Raw genomic sequence first — 19094 nt, forward strand, 5'->3', positions numbered from 1 at the left:
ATCAATTCTTTCTCAACTCTGGCCTGAAGTGTTAGCAAATATTAGGGTATGCTAATGACATTGATTGTCTCAACTACAGCTGACAAACATTAACAAGAATTTTTAGTTAGGGAATATAAAGAGGCAGAATCTACGAGAAGCCATGTGTTTGCATTAATTTTATAGATTTCCAGTGAAAAATCATATAAAAGCCACAATATCAAGGTCCTTTGATGTATGTAACAAAACTAAATAAAGGCTAAAATGTCAATTCTTTGTATTTGAAGATTTTGGGTGTAACATGAATTTGCTTTTGTTAATACGAATTATATTCAAATATATCACAGAACTTGTGCTTAGAAGTTTGTTTTTTGTTGGATGTTTTTTAGCACTTTTAAATATATTGGCTTTGATGTAGATGCTTCCCAAGAATGTTTTTATACATGTACATGATGTATAACCTCCAAATTTTTCGGTTCTACACCTATTTGATCATGTTGATGAAATTTCTGAAGATGTGTCATGCATACTGAAAGAAAATTCTCAAAACATTTTAAAATTGATTTTAATTCAATTTTAATTGATTTTGAGGTTTCTTTCTGTGAATGCATCAAAGCGAGAGTTACATGTATTCTTAAGCTGAAGTTAAAAACTCTGTATGACATAACATTTGTGGATTGTTTGAGAGATAATTGTTGAAGCAATGACATCTCTATAACATAATTGTTCACAGCATGTCTTTAGTAGATTATATCATCAAAGCTGGCAGTTAATTAGGATTGCTTAAGAAGTTGTTAATAATTGATTATGAAATAAGATGTTTCAAACCAGTTATGAGTAATGAAGTCATCTTTAGTTTGAATATTTTAATGCCCACCTGCTTTGACAATATACAGGAAAAGATTCAAAGGGGGAAGGGGGACCAAGCATGATCCCTTCTAATAATTCTGCCTAAACATGAACTTGAATAATTCAAGCCCTTTCCGTGTCCGATTTTCTCCCACAAGAGGGCTTGAACTCCTTATGATCATTGGCCGCGTCGCCTGCTCTCTGTGAGAGAGAGCCAATCGGCGGCGATCAGGATAATGAGTCTGGGCAACTGTCTTGTAATTGTCTTACCAAACACGTGTGTTCAATTAACACAAATCCGATAATGATTAATTAACATCAATTAACATCCGGAACTCCTCCTCCTTCCGGTTGACGGTCTTGATTGAGGAAGACGTTCAGGCGTTAATGTAGCCTTCGTAGATCAGCGGAATATAACGACTGAATTATTCAGGTTACCTAAACATCGATATCATATGCTTATATTGTTTGGATAACTGCAGACGACACATATCTTCCAAAAGATCACATATTTTATCCTGGTAATAAGTACAGAAATAAAAGTAATAAGTACAGAAATAAAAGTAATACTTATATTTTATTTTTATTTACAGATATGATTATAAGAAGTTGTTATACAATGCTACTTTCTGTTTGGTGCCACGAGGAAGAAGATTAGGATCATTTAGGTAACAATTGTCTTATAATAGAAAGGGTTTGCATCAATGACACAACAATGTGAGTACCAGTACATGCACAACAAACCACTTAAAGAAAAGGAACAGTAATTTTATTGCTGTTCTTCATCTTAATATTCAATGTGATGCCTATTGATAAATGATTGAAATACATGTGAGAACTTTACATAGAATCAAACAAAACAAACAAGAAAGTTAAACAAAAACTTACTCAACATGGGTTCAAATCTAGGCAATGACAAACCAAAGACTTTTGAAACTGTTGTAAAACTTTACACGATGCATTACAGAGTTTGAGCAAATTCCGCCAGGCTTGAAGTCAGAATAAAATGTCAAGGAAGGGTGACACTGTTACATTGTGAACAAGGAGGATTAAAATCCCGTTCAGCATGTTGGTCTAGTGCAAAGCTGGAACTATACTTTAACACTAGTGGGTTACTTATTATACTTAATAATGACTGTCATTTTTCAGATTTTTAGAAGCCCTGCAGGCAGGGTGTATTCCTGTGTTACTTAGCAATGGATGGGAGTTACCCTTCTCTGAGGTCATTGACTGGAGCAAGGCTGCAGTGTGGGGTGATGAGAGACTATTGTTTCAGGTAGGTTAATCAACCATTTTAGATATATATTAAATGCAGTCTTAAATTGACCCAACGTGACCCCCTTTTCCTTTAAAAACCTTGGTCAATGAGGCATAATTTCAGAATTATTGAATGCAGACATGATTTTAGACAGAGGCACACTAGCCGGAGCCCCCTCCTCTTCAAGAAAAGTATAATTACAGTCAATTTTTGTCTAAAAATATGGTCGTTATTTTTAATTCTACATATTCTCAGGAGCTTTGATAATACTCTGGACTTCTGAATAGGTTAGAGATTGAGTATTTGAATTTTATGGTAGGAATTTAGTGTGAAAGGTTTGGATTTAGAAGAAATGGAAAATATTTTAATCCGTTCTTTTGTAAATAAAACCATCTTCAGTCAAAATAATTATAAAGATAAGTACTTGATTGTCAAGTTTTAATGCAGATTGACAGTTTTAAAGGAGTCAAAAGTGAAATGATCAAATCAAAGGTAAAATGTCTCCGTATCTTGGGTAAAACTGCATGCTTCCGTTTGACTGATCCTAACATTGCTTAGTATTTGTCTTAATATTACGTCACCGTCGTGAATTAGATATAATTCGGTTTGTCTATAGACAATAGGATTAAGTCAATTTCTTTACTTAATTCCCCTTAGATCTTACATAACCCTGTAATTGTTATGTCTGTGAGGTTATCAGTGTGTAAACCAAGCATTTACTGTGTTCACGACTTAAAACACGTCCTTTTCAAAGTACAGTGAAACCTTTCTAATCCATCACCTACAGTGAAACCTTTCTAATCCAACACCTGAGTATTCCATCATTTTGCTTTAATCAACATATTTTCATGGTCCCAAAATATGTCTATCCTTCAGAAAAATCCTGAGTATCCCGACACCCTGCTTAATCTGACTTTTTTGTTTGGTCCCCCAGTGTGTCAGATAACACAGGTTACACTGTATTTATTATGGCTGGAGATGATCAATTGTTGTGTTCAGATATTCTGAGCTATACAAAATATCCGTTCTCTGTCCATGAATCAATGACCTTGACCTTGAAATGCTTGACTATTATGATTTTGCTGTTTAAACAAAAAAATCTAATTGGTGAAGAGTTCAAACTTTAATCTAAAGATATGTCAGTCACATTTGTTATGAAAAAAAATGTGTATGAATCAATGCCTTGCTCATTAAATAAAATATGCTGGAAGTTATCCCATCTATTTTGACAAGAGAATAATTGTCCATTCACTATCTATGAATGCCTCCAGAATTTATTTACCTGAAATACATATAAAGCAATGCTGCTATATGAACATGATGAACAGTTGTTTGGGTTGTAGGCATCTGTATTGTGTAGGAATATAAAACACAGCATCCTTAGGGTGACTGGGATATAAATAGATTTACAGTTACCTTGACCTCTCCCTTCTGTCAATAAGACCTGTATTGAGGGGGTTGCTGTGCAGGTAAAAAGTAACACTTGCCTCAGTGACTATGTCATAGCTTCTGTCAGTAATTGTACTCAGGCCATAAAAAAGAATAGGTTTGTTTGCCCAAACGCTATCTACCCAGAAAATAACTGCCTACTCAAATTCTTTTATTGTCCTGATTTGAAGAAGTTTTTTTTTAATCAGATAGGCATGAAGACTAATAAACATCTGATACTTCAATTTCTCTTTTTGAAAAAAAAAAGAAAATGCCTATACCTACCTACCCACTGTTTCAACCTTGGGTAGGGTTTGGGCAAACCAAAATATTTTTAATTGTGGCCTCATATTGAGGGCAGGGGCCTGGGTTGGCCATGTATGATACTGTGGACTTCTGTCAGTAATTGTACCCATATTGAGGGCAGGGGCCTGGGTTGGCCATGAAGATACTGTGGCAGAGCTCCAGATAAGAATTCACAAATTGGGTTTTTTACCCACCATTTTCTTATATAATTGGGTGATAAAGTTTTTTGATTGCATTATCAATTCCAATTCACCCCTCATGTTAATATCAAATTGGGTTTTTCACCACCAAGCTCCTTAATGTATTGGGTTTTTTCATCAACACAATATTGAATATTTAGGCAATATCAACCCCAGATTTTTTTTCCATCTTAAATATGTTCCTTTCTTTGTTTAGCTGTTTTATTTGGTTTAGGGTTAGGGTTATTTGCTAGCTGTTTTATTTGGTTTATTGACTGAGAAGCAATTGTAGGTTTAATTTGTGTTCCGTTTCAAACCTTCTGCCAGTTTTGTATTTTCTCATATAAACTGTAAAAAAATGGATATGTGTATTCACAGGCACTCGTCTTATACCTTTATATTATCAATTCTGAGACCAGTGCCTGTGTGTGTATTCATTAATTAACCGTAAATGAAAAAAAAATAGTATATATAAAACTCTAATTATACTTGAATGTTTTTGTTTTATTCCAATTTTCATAAATCTGGGTTTAGTTGTCTTTTATTAGAACTTTTGGTTTCTGATGCTTTATCATGTCAAAATTAATTTGGCCTTTCACTTTTTCCAACTGATTTCGTTTTTGAGGAAACCCTAGGCCTGCTTTTATTAGCAATGTTCTCGTTAAGGTACATACACACGCCCGTGCGTTCGATGGACGCTTCCTAAAAACACTGGCTGAGTCTTGTTATCATCATAACTTTCCCTAAGCTTTTCAAAAGAAGCAGAAAACATGCTTCTATTTAATAATTTTACCGGACATTCACTTTTGTTTTAATTCAATGTATGTAATGATAAATCCCAAGCAATGCGAAAAAAATATGACTTCATGACACACGCTAATATGGATAAATGCCGAGAAGATCGAAATGTTTTCAAAAACACGTGTACCTATTGAGCAACGGAAAACCCATTTCAGCTACTTGATGCAGGGATCTATTTTTAGAACGAAAGGAAATTTCCAATTATAAATATTATAAAAATAGTTTACGCGACCACTGTAAACAGATAAGGGTAAATAACGCAAATAGTAGCCAATAAAAGGGTTGAGAACTCATGGTTTTGGAATATAATTGGGTTTTCCTTTGAATTAATTGGGTTATTGAACCCTGCAATGGGCAATTGCATTGGGTTTTTTATTATTTGTATTGCGTGATCACGCAAATACGCAGCTTATCTGGAGCTCTGTGTGGACTTCTGTCAGTAATTGTACTCATATTGAGGGCAGGGGCCTGGATTGGCCATGCACGATACTGTGGACTTCTGTCAGTAATTGTACCCATATTGAGGGCAGGGGCCTGGGTTGGCCATGAAGATACTGTGGACTTCTGTCAGTAATTGTACCCATATTGAGGGCAGGGGCCTGCGTTGGCCATGAAGATACTGTGGACTTCTGTCAGTAATTGTACTCATATTGAGGGCAGGGACCTGGGTTGGCCATGCAAGATACTGTAGATTCTTTATTATTCGTTGGATACTAATTTTCATGGATTTCATGGGTGAAGGTGAACCACAAAATTAAATGTTAACGAATAACAAATTTTTTAAAGGCTTGTATGCAGACTTCGGCAAAACCACGAAATTAAATGTCAACCAACATGCAAATTTTCCATCATCCACTCAAATTAGTACCCACTTATATATGAATATATGAAAATTTCTTGATCCACCACTGGCCTCAACCTTGTAAATTGATATATCTTCTTCTTTTTTTTTTATCTAAATCTCAAATTGGTTCAATTTCTCAATAAATATTAGATTCTAGCATTTAAATTTGCTTTTTAGGGAATAATTTATATTGTGAACTTGTTATATACACTTAGGTAACCAGGTTTTACAAAGTAGATTTGACACATCCTTCCAAACAAGTGCACCTGACGATTTCTAAGGAGGGTGGTAGTCTGTATACTCTAGTTACATAAAAATAACGACATCTTCAGGTGTTCTTTTGAACAGAATACAGTCATTCATAAAAGAACGAAATATTTTACTGACGTGTCAAATTTAAAAAGATTTGTATATATAATATTCGAAGGTGTTAAATTTGTTGACAGTTTTTCACAATGAGAGGTAAAAGGATGTTTTATAATGAAATAAAAAGTAAAACATTTGTCGTCTTTTGTTGTTAAAATAGAACAAATCTCAAATAATTTTTACATTCTGTAAAAATCAGGTTAAATAGATGTTGAAATGGCTCTAATACAAGCAATTTTAAGGAAATTTTCACACGTTTAAACCATAAAAACCATATAATGTTTAGAAATAAATATTTAAGAAAGATACATAAAATTTGAAATATTCAGGCAATTCTTGTTGATAAATATGTGATATTGTATTCCTGACTTAACATGATAATCACCGATCGGGTGACAAAGATTTAAGTTTTAATTCAGACACAATATAGCACAGCTTGAAAGTGTAGAGTGGAGTTCAAATTTTTTTTAAATCTTTTTAAAACGCTGTTCTTGTATGAATCATGGGACAGATTATTTATCTTAATTTGAAAAGTTTTGAATGACATGTGGAATGACAGACAACAGATTGTACTAAATGCACTTTTGGTTGTTCACATGTGCATTGAATCCATCAATTTTCGTCTGTTTGGTTCCTTGCTTTGCTAATTTATTCAGGAAGATATTTTCATTGAAAAATTTACAAGAGATCCTATTAACTTTTTGAAGAAAGACATTATGTTTGTTTAAAAGTAACAATATAGGATGACAGGGTATAATTATTTTATACTTCATAAACTGTTGATGTTATTGTCCCTTATGAAGGCGACTCCTGTGATGCAATTTACAAGAAATCTTATTTATTTTTAAGAAAGATATTATGTTTGTTTAAGGGACCACATCAGTTAGAAAAATAGGATGAGAGAGTAGAATATATCTTTTTTGAAAATAAATTTACTGTTGGCGATTTCATTTTTATTAAGCAACTGGTGGTGCAACAGTGGAACCATTTAACAAATAATTGCTACCAACAAATAATGAATTGATATCCACAAATCTTCAAATTCAATAATGTTATCCCAGTTTTAATGAAAATTAATAACAGACTTTCCCAAGGCTTGTGCTTGCATATAAAAATAAGAAGATCTACATGTAATATGATCACTACCACCATAAACCAAAGATGCATTCATAATTTCAGATCAATTGTGTATACTTGGTCGATCAAAAGGAATAATATTGACAGCGTTGCATCAGAATTCATATCTTATTTCTTAAATTTAAAAAAAAATTCAATTTAACCATAGACAATTTCAGACTATCAGTCAAAGAATTGATTCATTCGAAATGAACAATACAGACAGTTTTACAATAAAATTCAAATATTATTTCTTAAATTTAAAAAACCTTAGTTTTTAGCCATTTAAAAGAAGGAAACTTATCTATTTTTACTTGAATAATTTTGCACACGCTGCGCAATCTTAAGATCTAAATTTATACTAGATTATCAGATAACTTCCTATTATACAACATGTACAATGTAAAGTTAACCTGCAATTAAAATTACTTTGATCAGAATCAAACAGTACATATATCCTTTTAAATAATGCAGTTAAATTGTGCAGTCATTGCAAATTAAGATGAGGTATCCCAAGGGGAAAATTTTCTTTGATGGCAAAATACAGTCACAACTTGAGTGGTCTTTCTTTATAACATGTTTCAAGCTCTTACTCACAGAAGAATTTTATTATCAGAAGTCTGTTTGAAATAGCTGTTTTGGTGAGCAATTTACATTAAAATGCTTGGAAAAAGAATTAACATCACCCAACCAGCAACAAGATGAAAAATTTACTTTTAAGGGGACCTAATTTTTTAATTGTTACATTTTACGCTGTTTGGTCTCTTATGAAGAGTTGTTACATAGGCAAACATACTATCTTCCTATGTTTATATTAAGTATACTTATAGGGGTATTTCCAGCTCAAATTTACACTCCTCTCGTTAAGTAAAGTTGATAAAATTGGACTACAGTCAGGACCTCATTTTCTTTTGATAAAACACCAATTAGGCTACAGATAAAAATTATCCTTTTTCATAGGAAAGTTGATACAATTTGACTACTGTAGACCTAATTTTCTCCTGATTAAACACATTTACATAATCCCCCTTACAGAAGTAATTCTGTCCTCAAATTTTCTGCTAATTTGCACAATCTGGAGATAAATATGCTGTGTGTAATCAAAGTGTAAAATACAATTTGCTTATGTAAGCTCATACCCCGAATAAAAGGTAATTGAATAAGATCTAATTTTTGAATGATTTTTATCTTGCTTGTTCGAAGGTTAAAATCAAATTTGTCACTTGGACTTTATCGCTAAGAAAACAGCTTGGCAAATAATATTTCAAGCATTCTATAAAATATAATCTTAATGAAATTATACGTTAAATCTTAGGAATCAAATTTTAACTCAATATGGACAATGAAACACACATTTATCAACTGGATGTTTAGATAGGGGAAAAAAGGGGCGGTTAAATGTTGACAATTGAGTATGAATGGATTAAAAAATCATTTGGCAATATGACAAAGACATAACTACAGCTTTATGGACCTGAACTAGAGAATTAATTTATCTTTTCAACTTTATGAAAAGTAAAGTTATTTTATTTCATATAGAATTTAAGCAAACATCTAAGGGGTGATTAATGTGTCCACTGCAGGGAGGCAATTTTATGAACGCATAACCCTGACCCATGGAACATTTAATGTATTGTACCAGTAGGCAATTATTGAGCATTCAATTCCAAAGAACTTAATGTTGAAAGTAGCCATTGTCCAGACAGAAGTCTTCATCCAAAGGATAAAATAAAAATATTCTTTAACTATAACTTATATTAAACTATATATATCTTCTGGGGATTTAATATGAAATAATGGTTTGAATTTTGAAAGAAGCCATTGTTCAGACATAAATTGTCTTCTGACGAGGATTAAATATAAAATAGAGGATTAAATATAAAATATCTACGGTATATAAAACTATATATATCCACTTAAGTTTGCTAAATACAATACATGTAGACATGTGTCATAGATACATTTTTGCTTGCAATACATAATGGTCTAAACAACCAGTTGGCATCTCACAATTGTATATTCCACCTCAAGTTCTTATATTTTATTGGTGGAGGACTTATATTTATAGATTATCGTTGGTTATCTCAACGAGATTAATTTTCTCGCTTGAGCCGGTTACGGCGAAAGCGAGAAAAGCAATCGAGTTGAGATGACCAATGATAATCTGTTTATCTCTATTTTAGACGACGTTGTCAATTTCATTAGCAACGCAACGTGGCTCCTTAGTTTCTAGCAATAATTTTCCATCTGAAGTGAGTAGCATGATATGAAAATTATCACAAAAAAATATCATAGGAAAAATGCAAAAAATAGCGATAAAGTAAGCTATCTTTGTTTAAACATATTTATTTATAGTGGATAGGGAAACAAGTTATTACAACTTATATTAATCCCTTTCCACTTTGCAGTGCGAGTGCTGCCTAAAATGTAGCAGCATGAGCCTTCTCTTTTTCGAAATCTACAAGTGTGACTTATACGTGCAAGAGATATTGCTCTCTCTTTACAAATCTTCATATACATGTACCTAAATTGTAATGACAAAGTGCACCTATTCAATATTTATTTGAAAATTTCATTATTTCCTTAGAAAAGTTAACTCTGAAGATGTTTTTCAGTTCTTCGAGTGTTAAGTCTATACAAATATCTCATTTTATTTACAAAAAAAACATTAGCAACATAAAAGGTTTTATTATCCTTTATTGTATGTGGGCCAAAAGTCAACACTGCATACATTATGATGAGAAACCACACTAAACATGGTAAAATGACTTGCAAAATGTGTCTAAATACTCAATGAAATTGTTCTGTCATGTCTTAATATTTTTAATCTAACAGGTAGTTTGTGTAATAATAGTACTTTTGTCCCTGGGCATATTTTATTTCAAGTCCTGCATATCATTTAGTTGTTTGATTTTGTCTGTGGGTTAAATCTTCATTAACTTAGTGACCTAGAATTTTAAAATATAGGCCAATATGTAAAATAAATAAATACGTTTATTTCCATGTACTTTAAAAAGAGATTTTTATGAGCTTTAATCATTTTACTTGAAGAGAGAGTACCATTTTGAAAGTTATGATATTTTTTATTCCCAATAGAATTGGAGGGGATATTTGAACAATTCTTATTACAGATTCTTAACAATTTTTCAAGTATCCTGAACAAGCAGGAACTATTTGCCACTAGAAATTAAGCATACATCAATCAATCCATATATTGACCCATATAACAGGTCAAAAAAGAGGATTAAAATAACTAAAAATTACCTAAATATATAAGTCGATTGTGCCCTAGTGCCTTTTATTGCTTACATATATATAAATTTCTTTACTCATTTCAATAACACAATGTTTATATTAAACTGTTTTTATGTAGAATTTTATATGAGAAAATATACGTGAAAACTTTGGGCCCATATGCAAATTATTTATCCTGAATGGTTTATATATAATAGTCTAACAACTCTTTTGTATTAAAACATATATGTATCTATTTGACTTGCTTCACAAGTTTTGGTATTTCATTTGCTGTTATATTTTTTAAAACTCTGTGACACCTTGAATAGGTGGTGCTGAAAGGGTGATGTAAAACCCTGACTATATATTGAAGCCATAATTAAAAAAAAATGAAAAGATGTTTGTATGTGGTAATGGTGACACGGAAATGCTTACAAAATTAACCTAAAAGATTTTACATGAACATGCTATATTTGATAAAATTTTATCTTTTACATATATTTATATGATATTTTTTTACATAAAAACAGTTATAGTTAAAATCAATATCGGTTAAACACGTGCATGAAGAGTACATTTATATAATATTTTGTGACATAAAAACACTTATATAGTGAAAAAACAAAATAGATTAAACAGGTATACATTTATATAATAATTTATATGTAGTTTCTTTAAAAGTAAATGGTTGCATTTTAATGTGTATACAAGATACAGGATGTGAATGTCTACTGTTACTTCTTTGATCATGGAAAGGTAATTGAACTGACGGGACAAACTTACCAAAAATTCAATTATTCGTTATTACGTAATAGTTTGCTTATGTAACCAGTTAAAATGAAAGCACATTAGAGAATACATGGTTGCGTAATTTGATGTTTTAACTTATTTTAATGGATTGGTAAAGTGTTCTGTTTGTATAACTGGTACCATGTTTGGATTGAGATGTTATTAGTACCATGTCTGGACTGGTACCTTGTCTAGATTGAGATAACCTTGTCCTGGTTGAGATATTACTCTTTTATAACCTTCTTTGGAATGGTTGGAGGTATTACTGCTATCTAATATATGGATAGATGTATTACTGGTACCTTGTCCTGAGTGAGATATAATTGGTTACATACCCAGTCCTTGTTGATATATTACTGGTTAAGGTATCACTGGTACCTAGTCCTGGTTGAGTACTGGTACCTTGTCCTGGTTGATATATTACTGGTACCTAGTCCTGGTTGAGGTATTACTGGTACCTAGTCCTGGTTGAGGTATTACTGGTGGTACCTTGTCTTGGTTGAGGTATTACTGGTACCTTGTCCTGGGTGAGGTATTACTGATACCTAGTCCTGGTTGAGGTATTACTGGTACCTTTTCCTAGTTGAGGTATTACTGGTACCTTGTCCTTGTGAAGGTATTACTGATACCTAGTCCTGGTAGAGGTATTACTGGTACCTTTTTCTAGTTGAGGTATTACTGGTACCTTGTCCTTGTGGAGGTATTACTGATACCTAATCCTGGTTGAGGTATTACTGCTATTTATTCCTAGTTGAGGTATTACTGGTACCTTCAGTCCTGGTAGAGGTATTATTGGTACCTAGTCCTGGTTGAGGTATTACTTACCATGTACCCTTTTTAGCTCACCTGGCCCAAAGGGCCAAGTGAGCTTTTCTCATCACTTGGCGTCCGGCGTCCATCGTCGTCCGCCGTCGTCCGTCGTCGTCCTGCGTTAACTTTTACAAAAATCTTCTCCTCTGAAACTACTGGGCCAAATTTAACCAAACTTGGCCACAATCATCATTGGGGTATCTAGTTTAAAAAATGTGTTCGGTGACCTGGCCAACTAACCAAGATGGCCGCCATGGCTAAAAATAGAACATAGGGGTAAAATGCAGTTTTTGGCGTATAACTCAAAAACCAAAGCATTTAGAGCAAATCTGACATGGGGTAATATTGTTCAACAGGTCAAGATCTATCTGCCCTGAAATTTTCAGATGAATCGGACATTTCGTTGTTGGGTTGCTGCCCCTGAAATGGTAATTTTAAGGAAATTTTGCTGTTTTTGGTTATTATCTTGAATATTATTATAGATAGAGATAAACTGTAAACAGCAATAATGTTCAGCAAAGTAAGATCTACAAATAAGTCAACATGACCAAAATGGTCAGTTGACCACTTTAGGAGTTATTGCCCTTTATAGTCAATTTTTAACCATTTTTCGTAAATCTTAGTAATCTTTTAGAAAAATCTTCTCCTCTGAAACTACTGGGCCAAATTTAACCAAACTTGGCCATAATCATCATTGGGGTATCTAGTTTAAAAAATGTGTCCGGTGCGCTGCCCAACCAACCAAGATGGCCGCCATGGCTAAAAATAGAACATAGGGGTAAAATGCAGTTTTTGGCTTATAACTCAAAAACCAAAGCATTTAGAGCAAATCTGACAGGAAATAAAATTGTTGATCAGGTCACGATCTATCTGCCCTGGAATTTTCAGATGAATCGGATAATCGGTTGTTAGGTTGCTGCCCCTGAATTGGTAATTTTGAGGAAATTTTGCTGTTTTTTTGTTATTATCTTGAATATTATTATAGATAGAGATAAACTGTAAACAGCAATAATGTACAGCAAAGTAAGAACTAAAAATAAGTCAGTATGACCAAAATAGTCAATTGACCCCCTAAGGAGTTATTGCCCTTCATAGTCAATTTTTAACAATTTTCTTAAAATTTGAAGATTTTCAATAACATTTTCCACAGAAAGTACTGTTATAGATAGAGATAATTGTAAGCAGCAAGAATGTTTAGTAAAGTAAGATCTACAAACACATCACCATCACCAAAACACAATTTTGTCATGAATCCATCTGTGTCCATTGTTTAATATTCACATAGACCAAGGTGAGCGACACAGGCTCTTCAGAGCCTCTAGTTTCAGTGTACCAAGAAACATTAATGACATATGGTTGTTAATTTCTATGTCATTTGGTCACTTGTGGTTGGTCTGTTTATTTTTACAATATATATATTTATGTGTTATAATCTTGGTCATGGTTTTTTCCAAAACTTCATTGCATTTGTGTCTTAAGTGTAAATTTATACAGCTGAATAAGCAGAGAGAAAATGAGGAAAACAATGCCAAGGTTATACAGATAAAGTAATACTTAAAAAGAATGTAAAGTTTTATACCTGTTATATCATAATGATCAATTATATCTACCAGATGGTAAATCTCTCCCAAACTTTAAATATAATATGATAAATGATTAAATGTGAAGCTTCAAAAACAATAAAATAGCTAAGCATTTAGTTTGTCTGTGTTTTATCATAGTTCCAAATCTCTGAGCCTACATTTTTGTGATGCTAATTATGTATATAGATAGATAGATTGTTTAGTTTTTTACTTTTTATGTTTTATGGGATATGTTTTCCTATGGTAATTTGTTTGTGATATGTATTTTTATATAATTTGTCACAAACGTATTGTTAAGAGTTTATATGTGACAATAATAATTGAATTGAATTGAATTGCTAATGATTTAAACTCTATTATTTTGTCCCCCAAACTAGCACCCAAAATAATAAAATGGCGAGCACTTAGTTTGTCTGTGTTTAATATCATAATTAGAGATCTCAGCCTACATTTTTGTGATGCTAATATTTTATCTGTATTATCTAGTCTGGTGCACAGATACATGTGATACTGCTGCATAAAGATGGCCATGTTGTTGGTGTAGTTAAAATGTGCAAATATATCTCTAACTTTCTCACAGAAACTTTAAATAGTTGAAGAGGAATGCAAAAAATTAGGGCAGATTTAGTGGGTGTCAGTGGTTTGTTCTTGTGTCTTTAAAATTGTAGCCTTCTCTTAACTATCCAATCACTATTCCAGTCTATTATGCATTCTGGGTAATATTTTCAGAAGCGTACACCAAGGTGTTGTGATCGGTTTAAAGCATTCTAAACAATGGATTTTTTTCTTCATTTTGGTCAGTGATATTGTTTGCCTCAAATTACAGCCGAAATTCGGCCTTTTCCCCTAGAGAAAATTCCCAATTACTTAAAAAAATGGCTTAAAATTCCTCCCAAAAAGTTTAACATTTTCCCCAAACAGTGATGGCATATTGGAAGTAATGTTTGTAAATATCGTATTCATTTTATTATTTTGATATTAGAAAGCACTTTTGAGATCCGGTTTTCTGATCAGAATCATCATGGTGTTTGTAACACATGTAGTTTTCAATGCATTAAGTACCATCATTGCTTCTGTTTCTTTCCTTCTCCGAAAAGTACCTTTCAGATTGAAAATGTCTGACAACCTAAATATACATGAAAAAACAGTGCAAAAAAGACAGCAAAGCCATCAAATAATCAGTGATGGGTTTAGAATAAAATATACAAATTTCCCAATTTCAATACAATTTATGCATTTTTCCCAATAAAAAACGGTAGAGGTAGTTTTGAAAAAAAACAACAATATCACTGTTGGTGTAAGAACAATTAGAATTCCCATAGTCCTTTAATTTGAAAGAAAGAATTGTTTAAAGCGATTGGAAAATTATCAGACTTGGATTTTGTCTGATATATGAAATTTTAAAGGTTATATATCTGCAGACTGGAAAAAACTTTTAATTAAATTATATATTTTGGAAGAAAAATAAACAAAGCACATCAGTTTTTCATGTAACAGAGATTTTTGTTCTTTCCTAAATCTGACTGACAAAAAACGCTTGACAGGAAACTTCTGTTTGACATTATATCTTGATCTCAGATCTTGATCTTTATATATGTGATATATTATCTCTAAGAAGGCAGATAGATAAAACTTTTTTATGAATAGATCTAAATTATAAGACAATTAAAACAAAGAAAAAAAGCATTGACCCTGAGGGTAAAATCAAACAATAATTTTTGCCTGGCCTAATCTGCAGATTTTTATATTTTGCTTTTTTTTGCACACTATGGGCTTTCCCCAAGTTAAAGTCTTATTTAATTCCTTTGTACAGCAGCTGATTTGAACTGACATAATAGGAGGCTTGACATGATGAGGCCACAATTAAAAATATTTTGGTTTGCCCAAACCCTACCCAAAGGCTGAGACAGTGGGTAGGTAGGTAGGCATTTTCTTTTTTTTTTTTATTAAAGAGAAATTGAAGTATCGGGTGTTTATTAGTCTTCATGCCTATCTGATTAAAAAAAAGTTCTTCAAATCAGGACAATAAAAGAATTTGAGTAGGCAGCTTTTTTCTGGGTAGGTAGCGTTTGGGCAAACAAACCTATTCTTTTTTATGGCCTGATGAGCTACCAGTTATTTATCTGCACTTCCTCTGTTTGTATAGCAATCTGTTATTTGTCTCCCTTGTCACAGATGCATGTGACTAAATGGTGATACATGTCTTCCGGTGGCAAGGGCATAAACAATCATTACAGTTTAGGATTACATAACTCAAAATACCTCTGTATAAACAGTTTACAATAAGTTTACTTGACAATCATGACAATATGAACTTATGAAGTCAATATTTTCTGTATAGATGGTATGCATGGTGTACTTATTATAGCCCCAAGAACTGAATTGAAGCCTGCATCCTTTAAAATTTAAAGTTCCCTATGAAATTAATCACCATCTTCTATAGCTATCTTTGAACCACTTTTTAGGGGAATTTAAACCATGAAAGCTGATGAAAAACATTCAAAATATGCAATTTCTGAAGTTATCCAGATTAGTCAAAATACTTTTATTCATGCTTGAAAATCTACTACACATATTTGAAAAAAAAATATGTATACTTTTTAATATGTCATGATATTGTGAGGATAGACACCATTGCAGAACATTTAATGCCAATCTGGATCTTCTATTAAAAATTATTAAAATTTTGGACTTTAGTAAAGGCCTCAATGAAATACACTTTGAGCCTCTATTTGATTTTTCAAGGCTGAAGGTTATGAATTTTAGAAAGGAGTGTTGATAAGGTATTAAATCATTGTTGGTGAAAACCAAAGAGGAATTCTTCCAGAATCAGCATATTGTGATAATGTTAATGTATTGAAGCATATCAGTTCTCCCATGTTATTTTTTTCACCAGACCAAAACAATAGCATTAAACCTTAGCAATGTGTCAAGTACATTATAAATTGTGATGTCTATCTCTATGTGAAACCAAATTCTCAGGAAATCTTTTAGAAATTTTGACATAAAAAAATATAATAAAAAGCATCCTTTTCTTGAATGAATTTTCTTGAATGAAACGAACGATGTGATGTTGTTATAAAATGTATAAATTTCAAGTCTGGTATTTTCGATTTTTTTTTACATAAATATGCATGAAATATTTGCCACTACAGGTAGCAATTAATTGGAAGTCTTCTACAATTTTTACAAAATTTGCAATCTGCTTAGTTCAAAAGATTTCACAATAAGATTTTACTGAATTTTTTGCAATTGTATCAATATGTCTTTTGATTAATATGATAAACCGTTGATTCAAAGATTTACAAATAGTCATTACGAAAGCAGCTAATACTATTTTTGATTTGAGTTGAGCTCAACTGGAGATCCATTGGCGAATTCTAGGGGGGGGGTTCCGGGGGTTGGAATCCTCCCTTTTTTTTTGGCCGATCAAGGCATTTGAATAGGAACATATAGTGGAACCCCCCTTTGTCATGGGTTGGGAGTCTCCATTTTATATATGGCTGGATCCGCCACTGAGATCTTGCTTATTTTAGTGGATTGTGGAAATATTATGGAAGGTGCTTTACATCCCCCTCTTAAAATTATTGTTTCGTTGGCAATCATATCACATCTTCTTACTGAAGACAAATTTTTTGGACCCATAATCCAGGCTTTTGATTTGGGTTTTAGGCTTCTATTCCTATGCTATCACCTAAGCAGTTCATCTTTATTACACACTTAGTTAAAATATCATTCTTTCTCATAAAGTGTAATCAAAGAATCTCTTAATGTGTTATCAAAGAGATGATAATCTTAAGGTTAACTGAGATAACATGCTCACAGATGTCTACTTTGAAGTTTTATACTATTTATCTAAATTAATTTGTATTAACTTGTGTATTTTGAGATGACCATTAAATTAAATGGTCTTTTGTACTGAGGTTGTATTTGACAGTTTAATGAGGGCATTGATGACTGTTATCAACATGAAGGAATGTTTTTTTGTCTCTTTAGAACATAACATTAAAAAGATGTTTGAAGAAAAAGAACCTTTTACTGTATAACATTAGTATTATCATTTGATAATGATAGATGACGAATTAACATTTAGAGTGAAAAGTCTGCCTTCACCAAAAATGTAGCTCCATACGGGTCCAGACATCCCCCCTCTCAAATTCTGCCACTGGTTTAAATTTTGTAATCTCAGAAATTAAAATCAAACAAAACTAATACAAAGAATTTTACTTTCACATACTGAAAAAAAACCCAGGAATAGTTATTCCCAATAAAATTGAATTTAGAGACAAAACCACAAAGTTTTAATTCCATGAAAATAAAAATGTTTCAATACAGTAAAATCGGTAATCGCTTTGATATGTCTGAATAAAAGAAAGCTAACATTTTCAAATAGACTGGGCTTGTGTTTTTATGCCCCACCTACGATAGTAGAGGGGCATTATTTTTCTGGTCTGTGCGTCCATCCGTCTGTCCTTCCGCCCTTCCTACCGTCCCTCCGTCCTTCCGTCCCTCCGTCCTTCCGTCCCTAACCGTCCTTCCGTCCATTTGTTCAGGTTAAAGTTTTTGGTCAAGGTAGTTTTTGATGAAGTTGAAGTCCAAACTTAGTACACATGTTCCCTATGATATGATCTTTCTAATTTAATTGCCAAATTGTAGTTTTGACCCCAATTTCACGGTCTACTGAACATAGAAAATGATAATGCGGAGTGGGGCATCCGTGTACTATGGACACATTATTGTTTTTGTACTTCGTTGTTGATAATTTGTTCTAGTCCTGCATGAATAGGTATGATATGAAATACCTGCCACTGGACATTTAGGAAGTTAAGGTAGCAACAATCAATTAATCATTATATCAGCTACTATACAATTGTACTTTTTGAGTACTTTGTTAGTACATTTGTATTAGATAGACAATATAGTGACCTACCTGTACTTAACACCTGTACTTTGTCATTCTGTTAACCCAGGAGGATGATATGTACTAATAAATTATTAAGAAGATCACACCTGCTTAATATCATGCTGTGGGGGGCTGTATAGTAATCAAAATTAATGGCCATTTCAGAAGGACAAATTATTTTAAAGCTTAGTTTTTACACTAACACATGTTGGAAGTCTGCAACCTTCAGATGTGACAGTTTACAAATATCTTAAAGTGTTTTTTTGTCCATTAAGGAATTTTATGTTTACTCTTCAGATATTTTGATAGATTTTAATCCTAACTGTCAGGACTATAAGGGTGACAGTTTGTTTACCTACAGATTTGATTTGTTTTCCATGTGCTGTTTGGTTGCTATTTTATTGTCATCTCTGTGACTTGATCAAAATCATGTCTTTAGTAATGATCAACAAATAGGTCAACATTACACAAATTAAAGTCCTGGGTTTGTGCCTAAATTTGATGTCATCATGATATTTAGCATTTTATTTGATTTTGCGGGTTTATAATCTTGAAAACTATAACAGATAGAGAGAAACTAATATAACTTTATTATAGCACAAATTAGACCCATTAAGAGGGCCAAAGGCATGACAATTACATGTGATAA

At 32.5% G+C, this 19094-nt stretch overlaps 1 protein-coding gene across 1 annotated transcript in view; it reads left to right on the plus strand.

Moving 5' to 3' along the window:
• The window catches only part of LOC143054597 (exostosin-1b-like), a 76839-nt gene that overhangs the window by 25155 nt on the left and 32590 nt on the right, over positions 1–19094 (plus strand). Inside the window, exons 2-3 of the mRNA XM_076227612.1 lie at positions 1422–1496; positions 1978–2104. Coding sequence (XP_076083727.1) covers positions 1422–1496; positions 1978–2104 — 202 coding nt within the window. The remainder of the gene's footprint in view (positions 1–1421; positions 1497–1977; positions 2105–19094) is intronic.

This window comes from Mytilus galloprovincialis, chromosome 12 (genome assembly GCF_965363235.1).
Source record: "Mytilus galloprovincialis chromosome 12, xbMytGall1.hap1.1, whole genome shotgun sequence".
NCBI classification, from domain to species: Eukaryota; Metazoa; Mollusca; class Bivalvia; order Mytilida; family Mytilidae; genus Mytilus; species Mytilus galloprovincialis.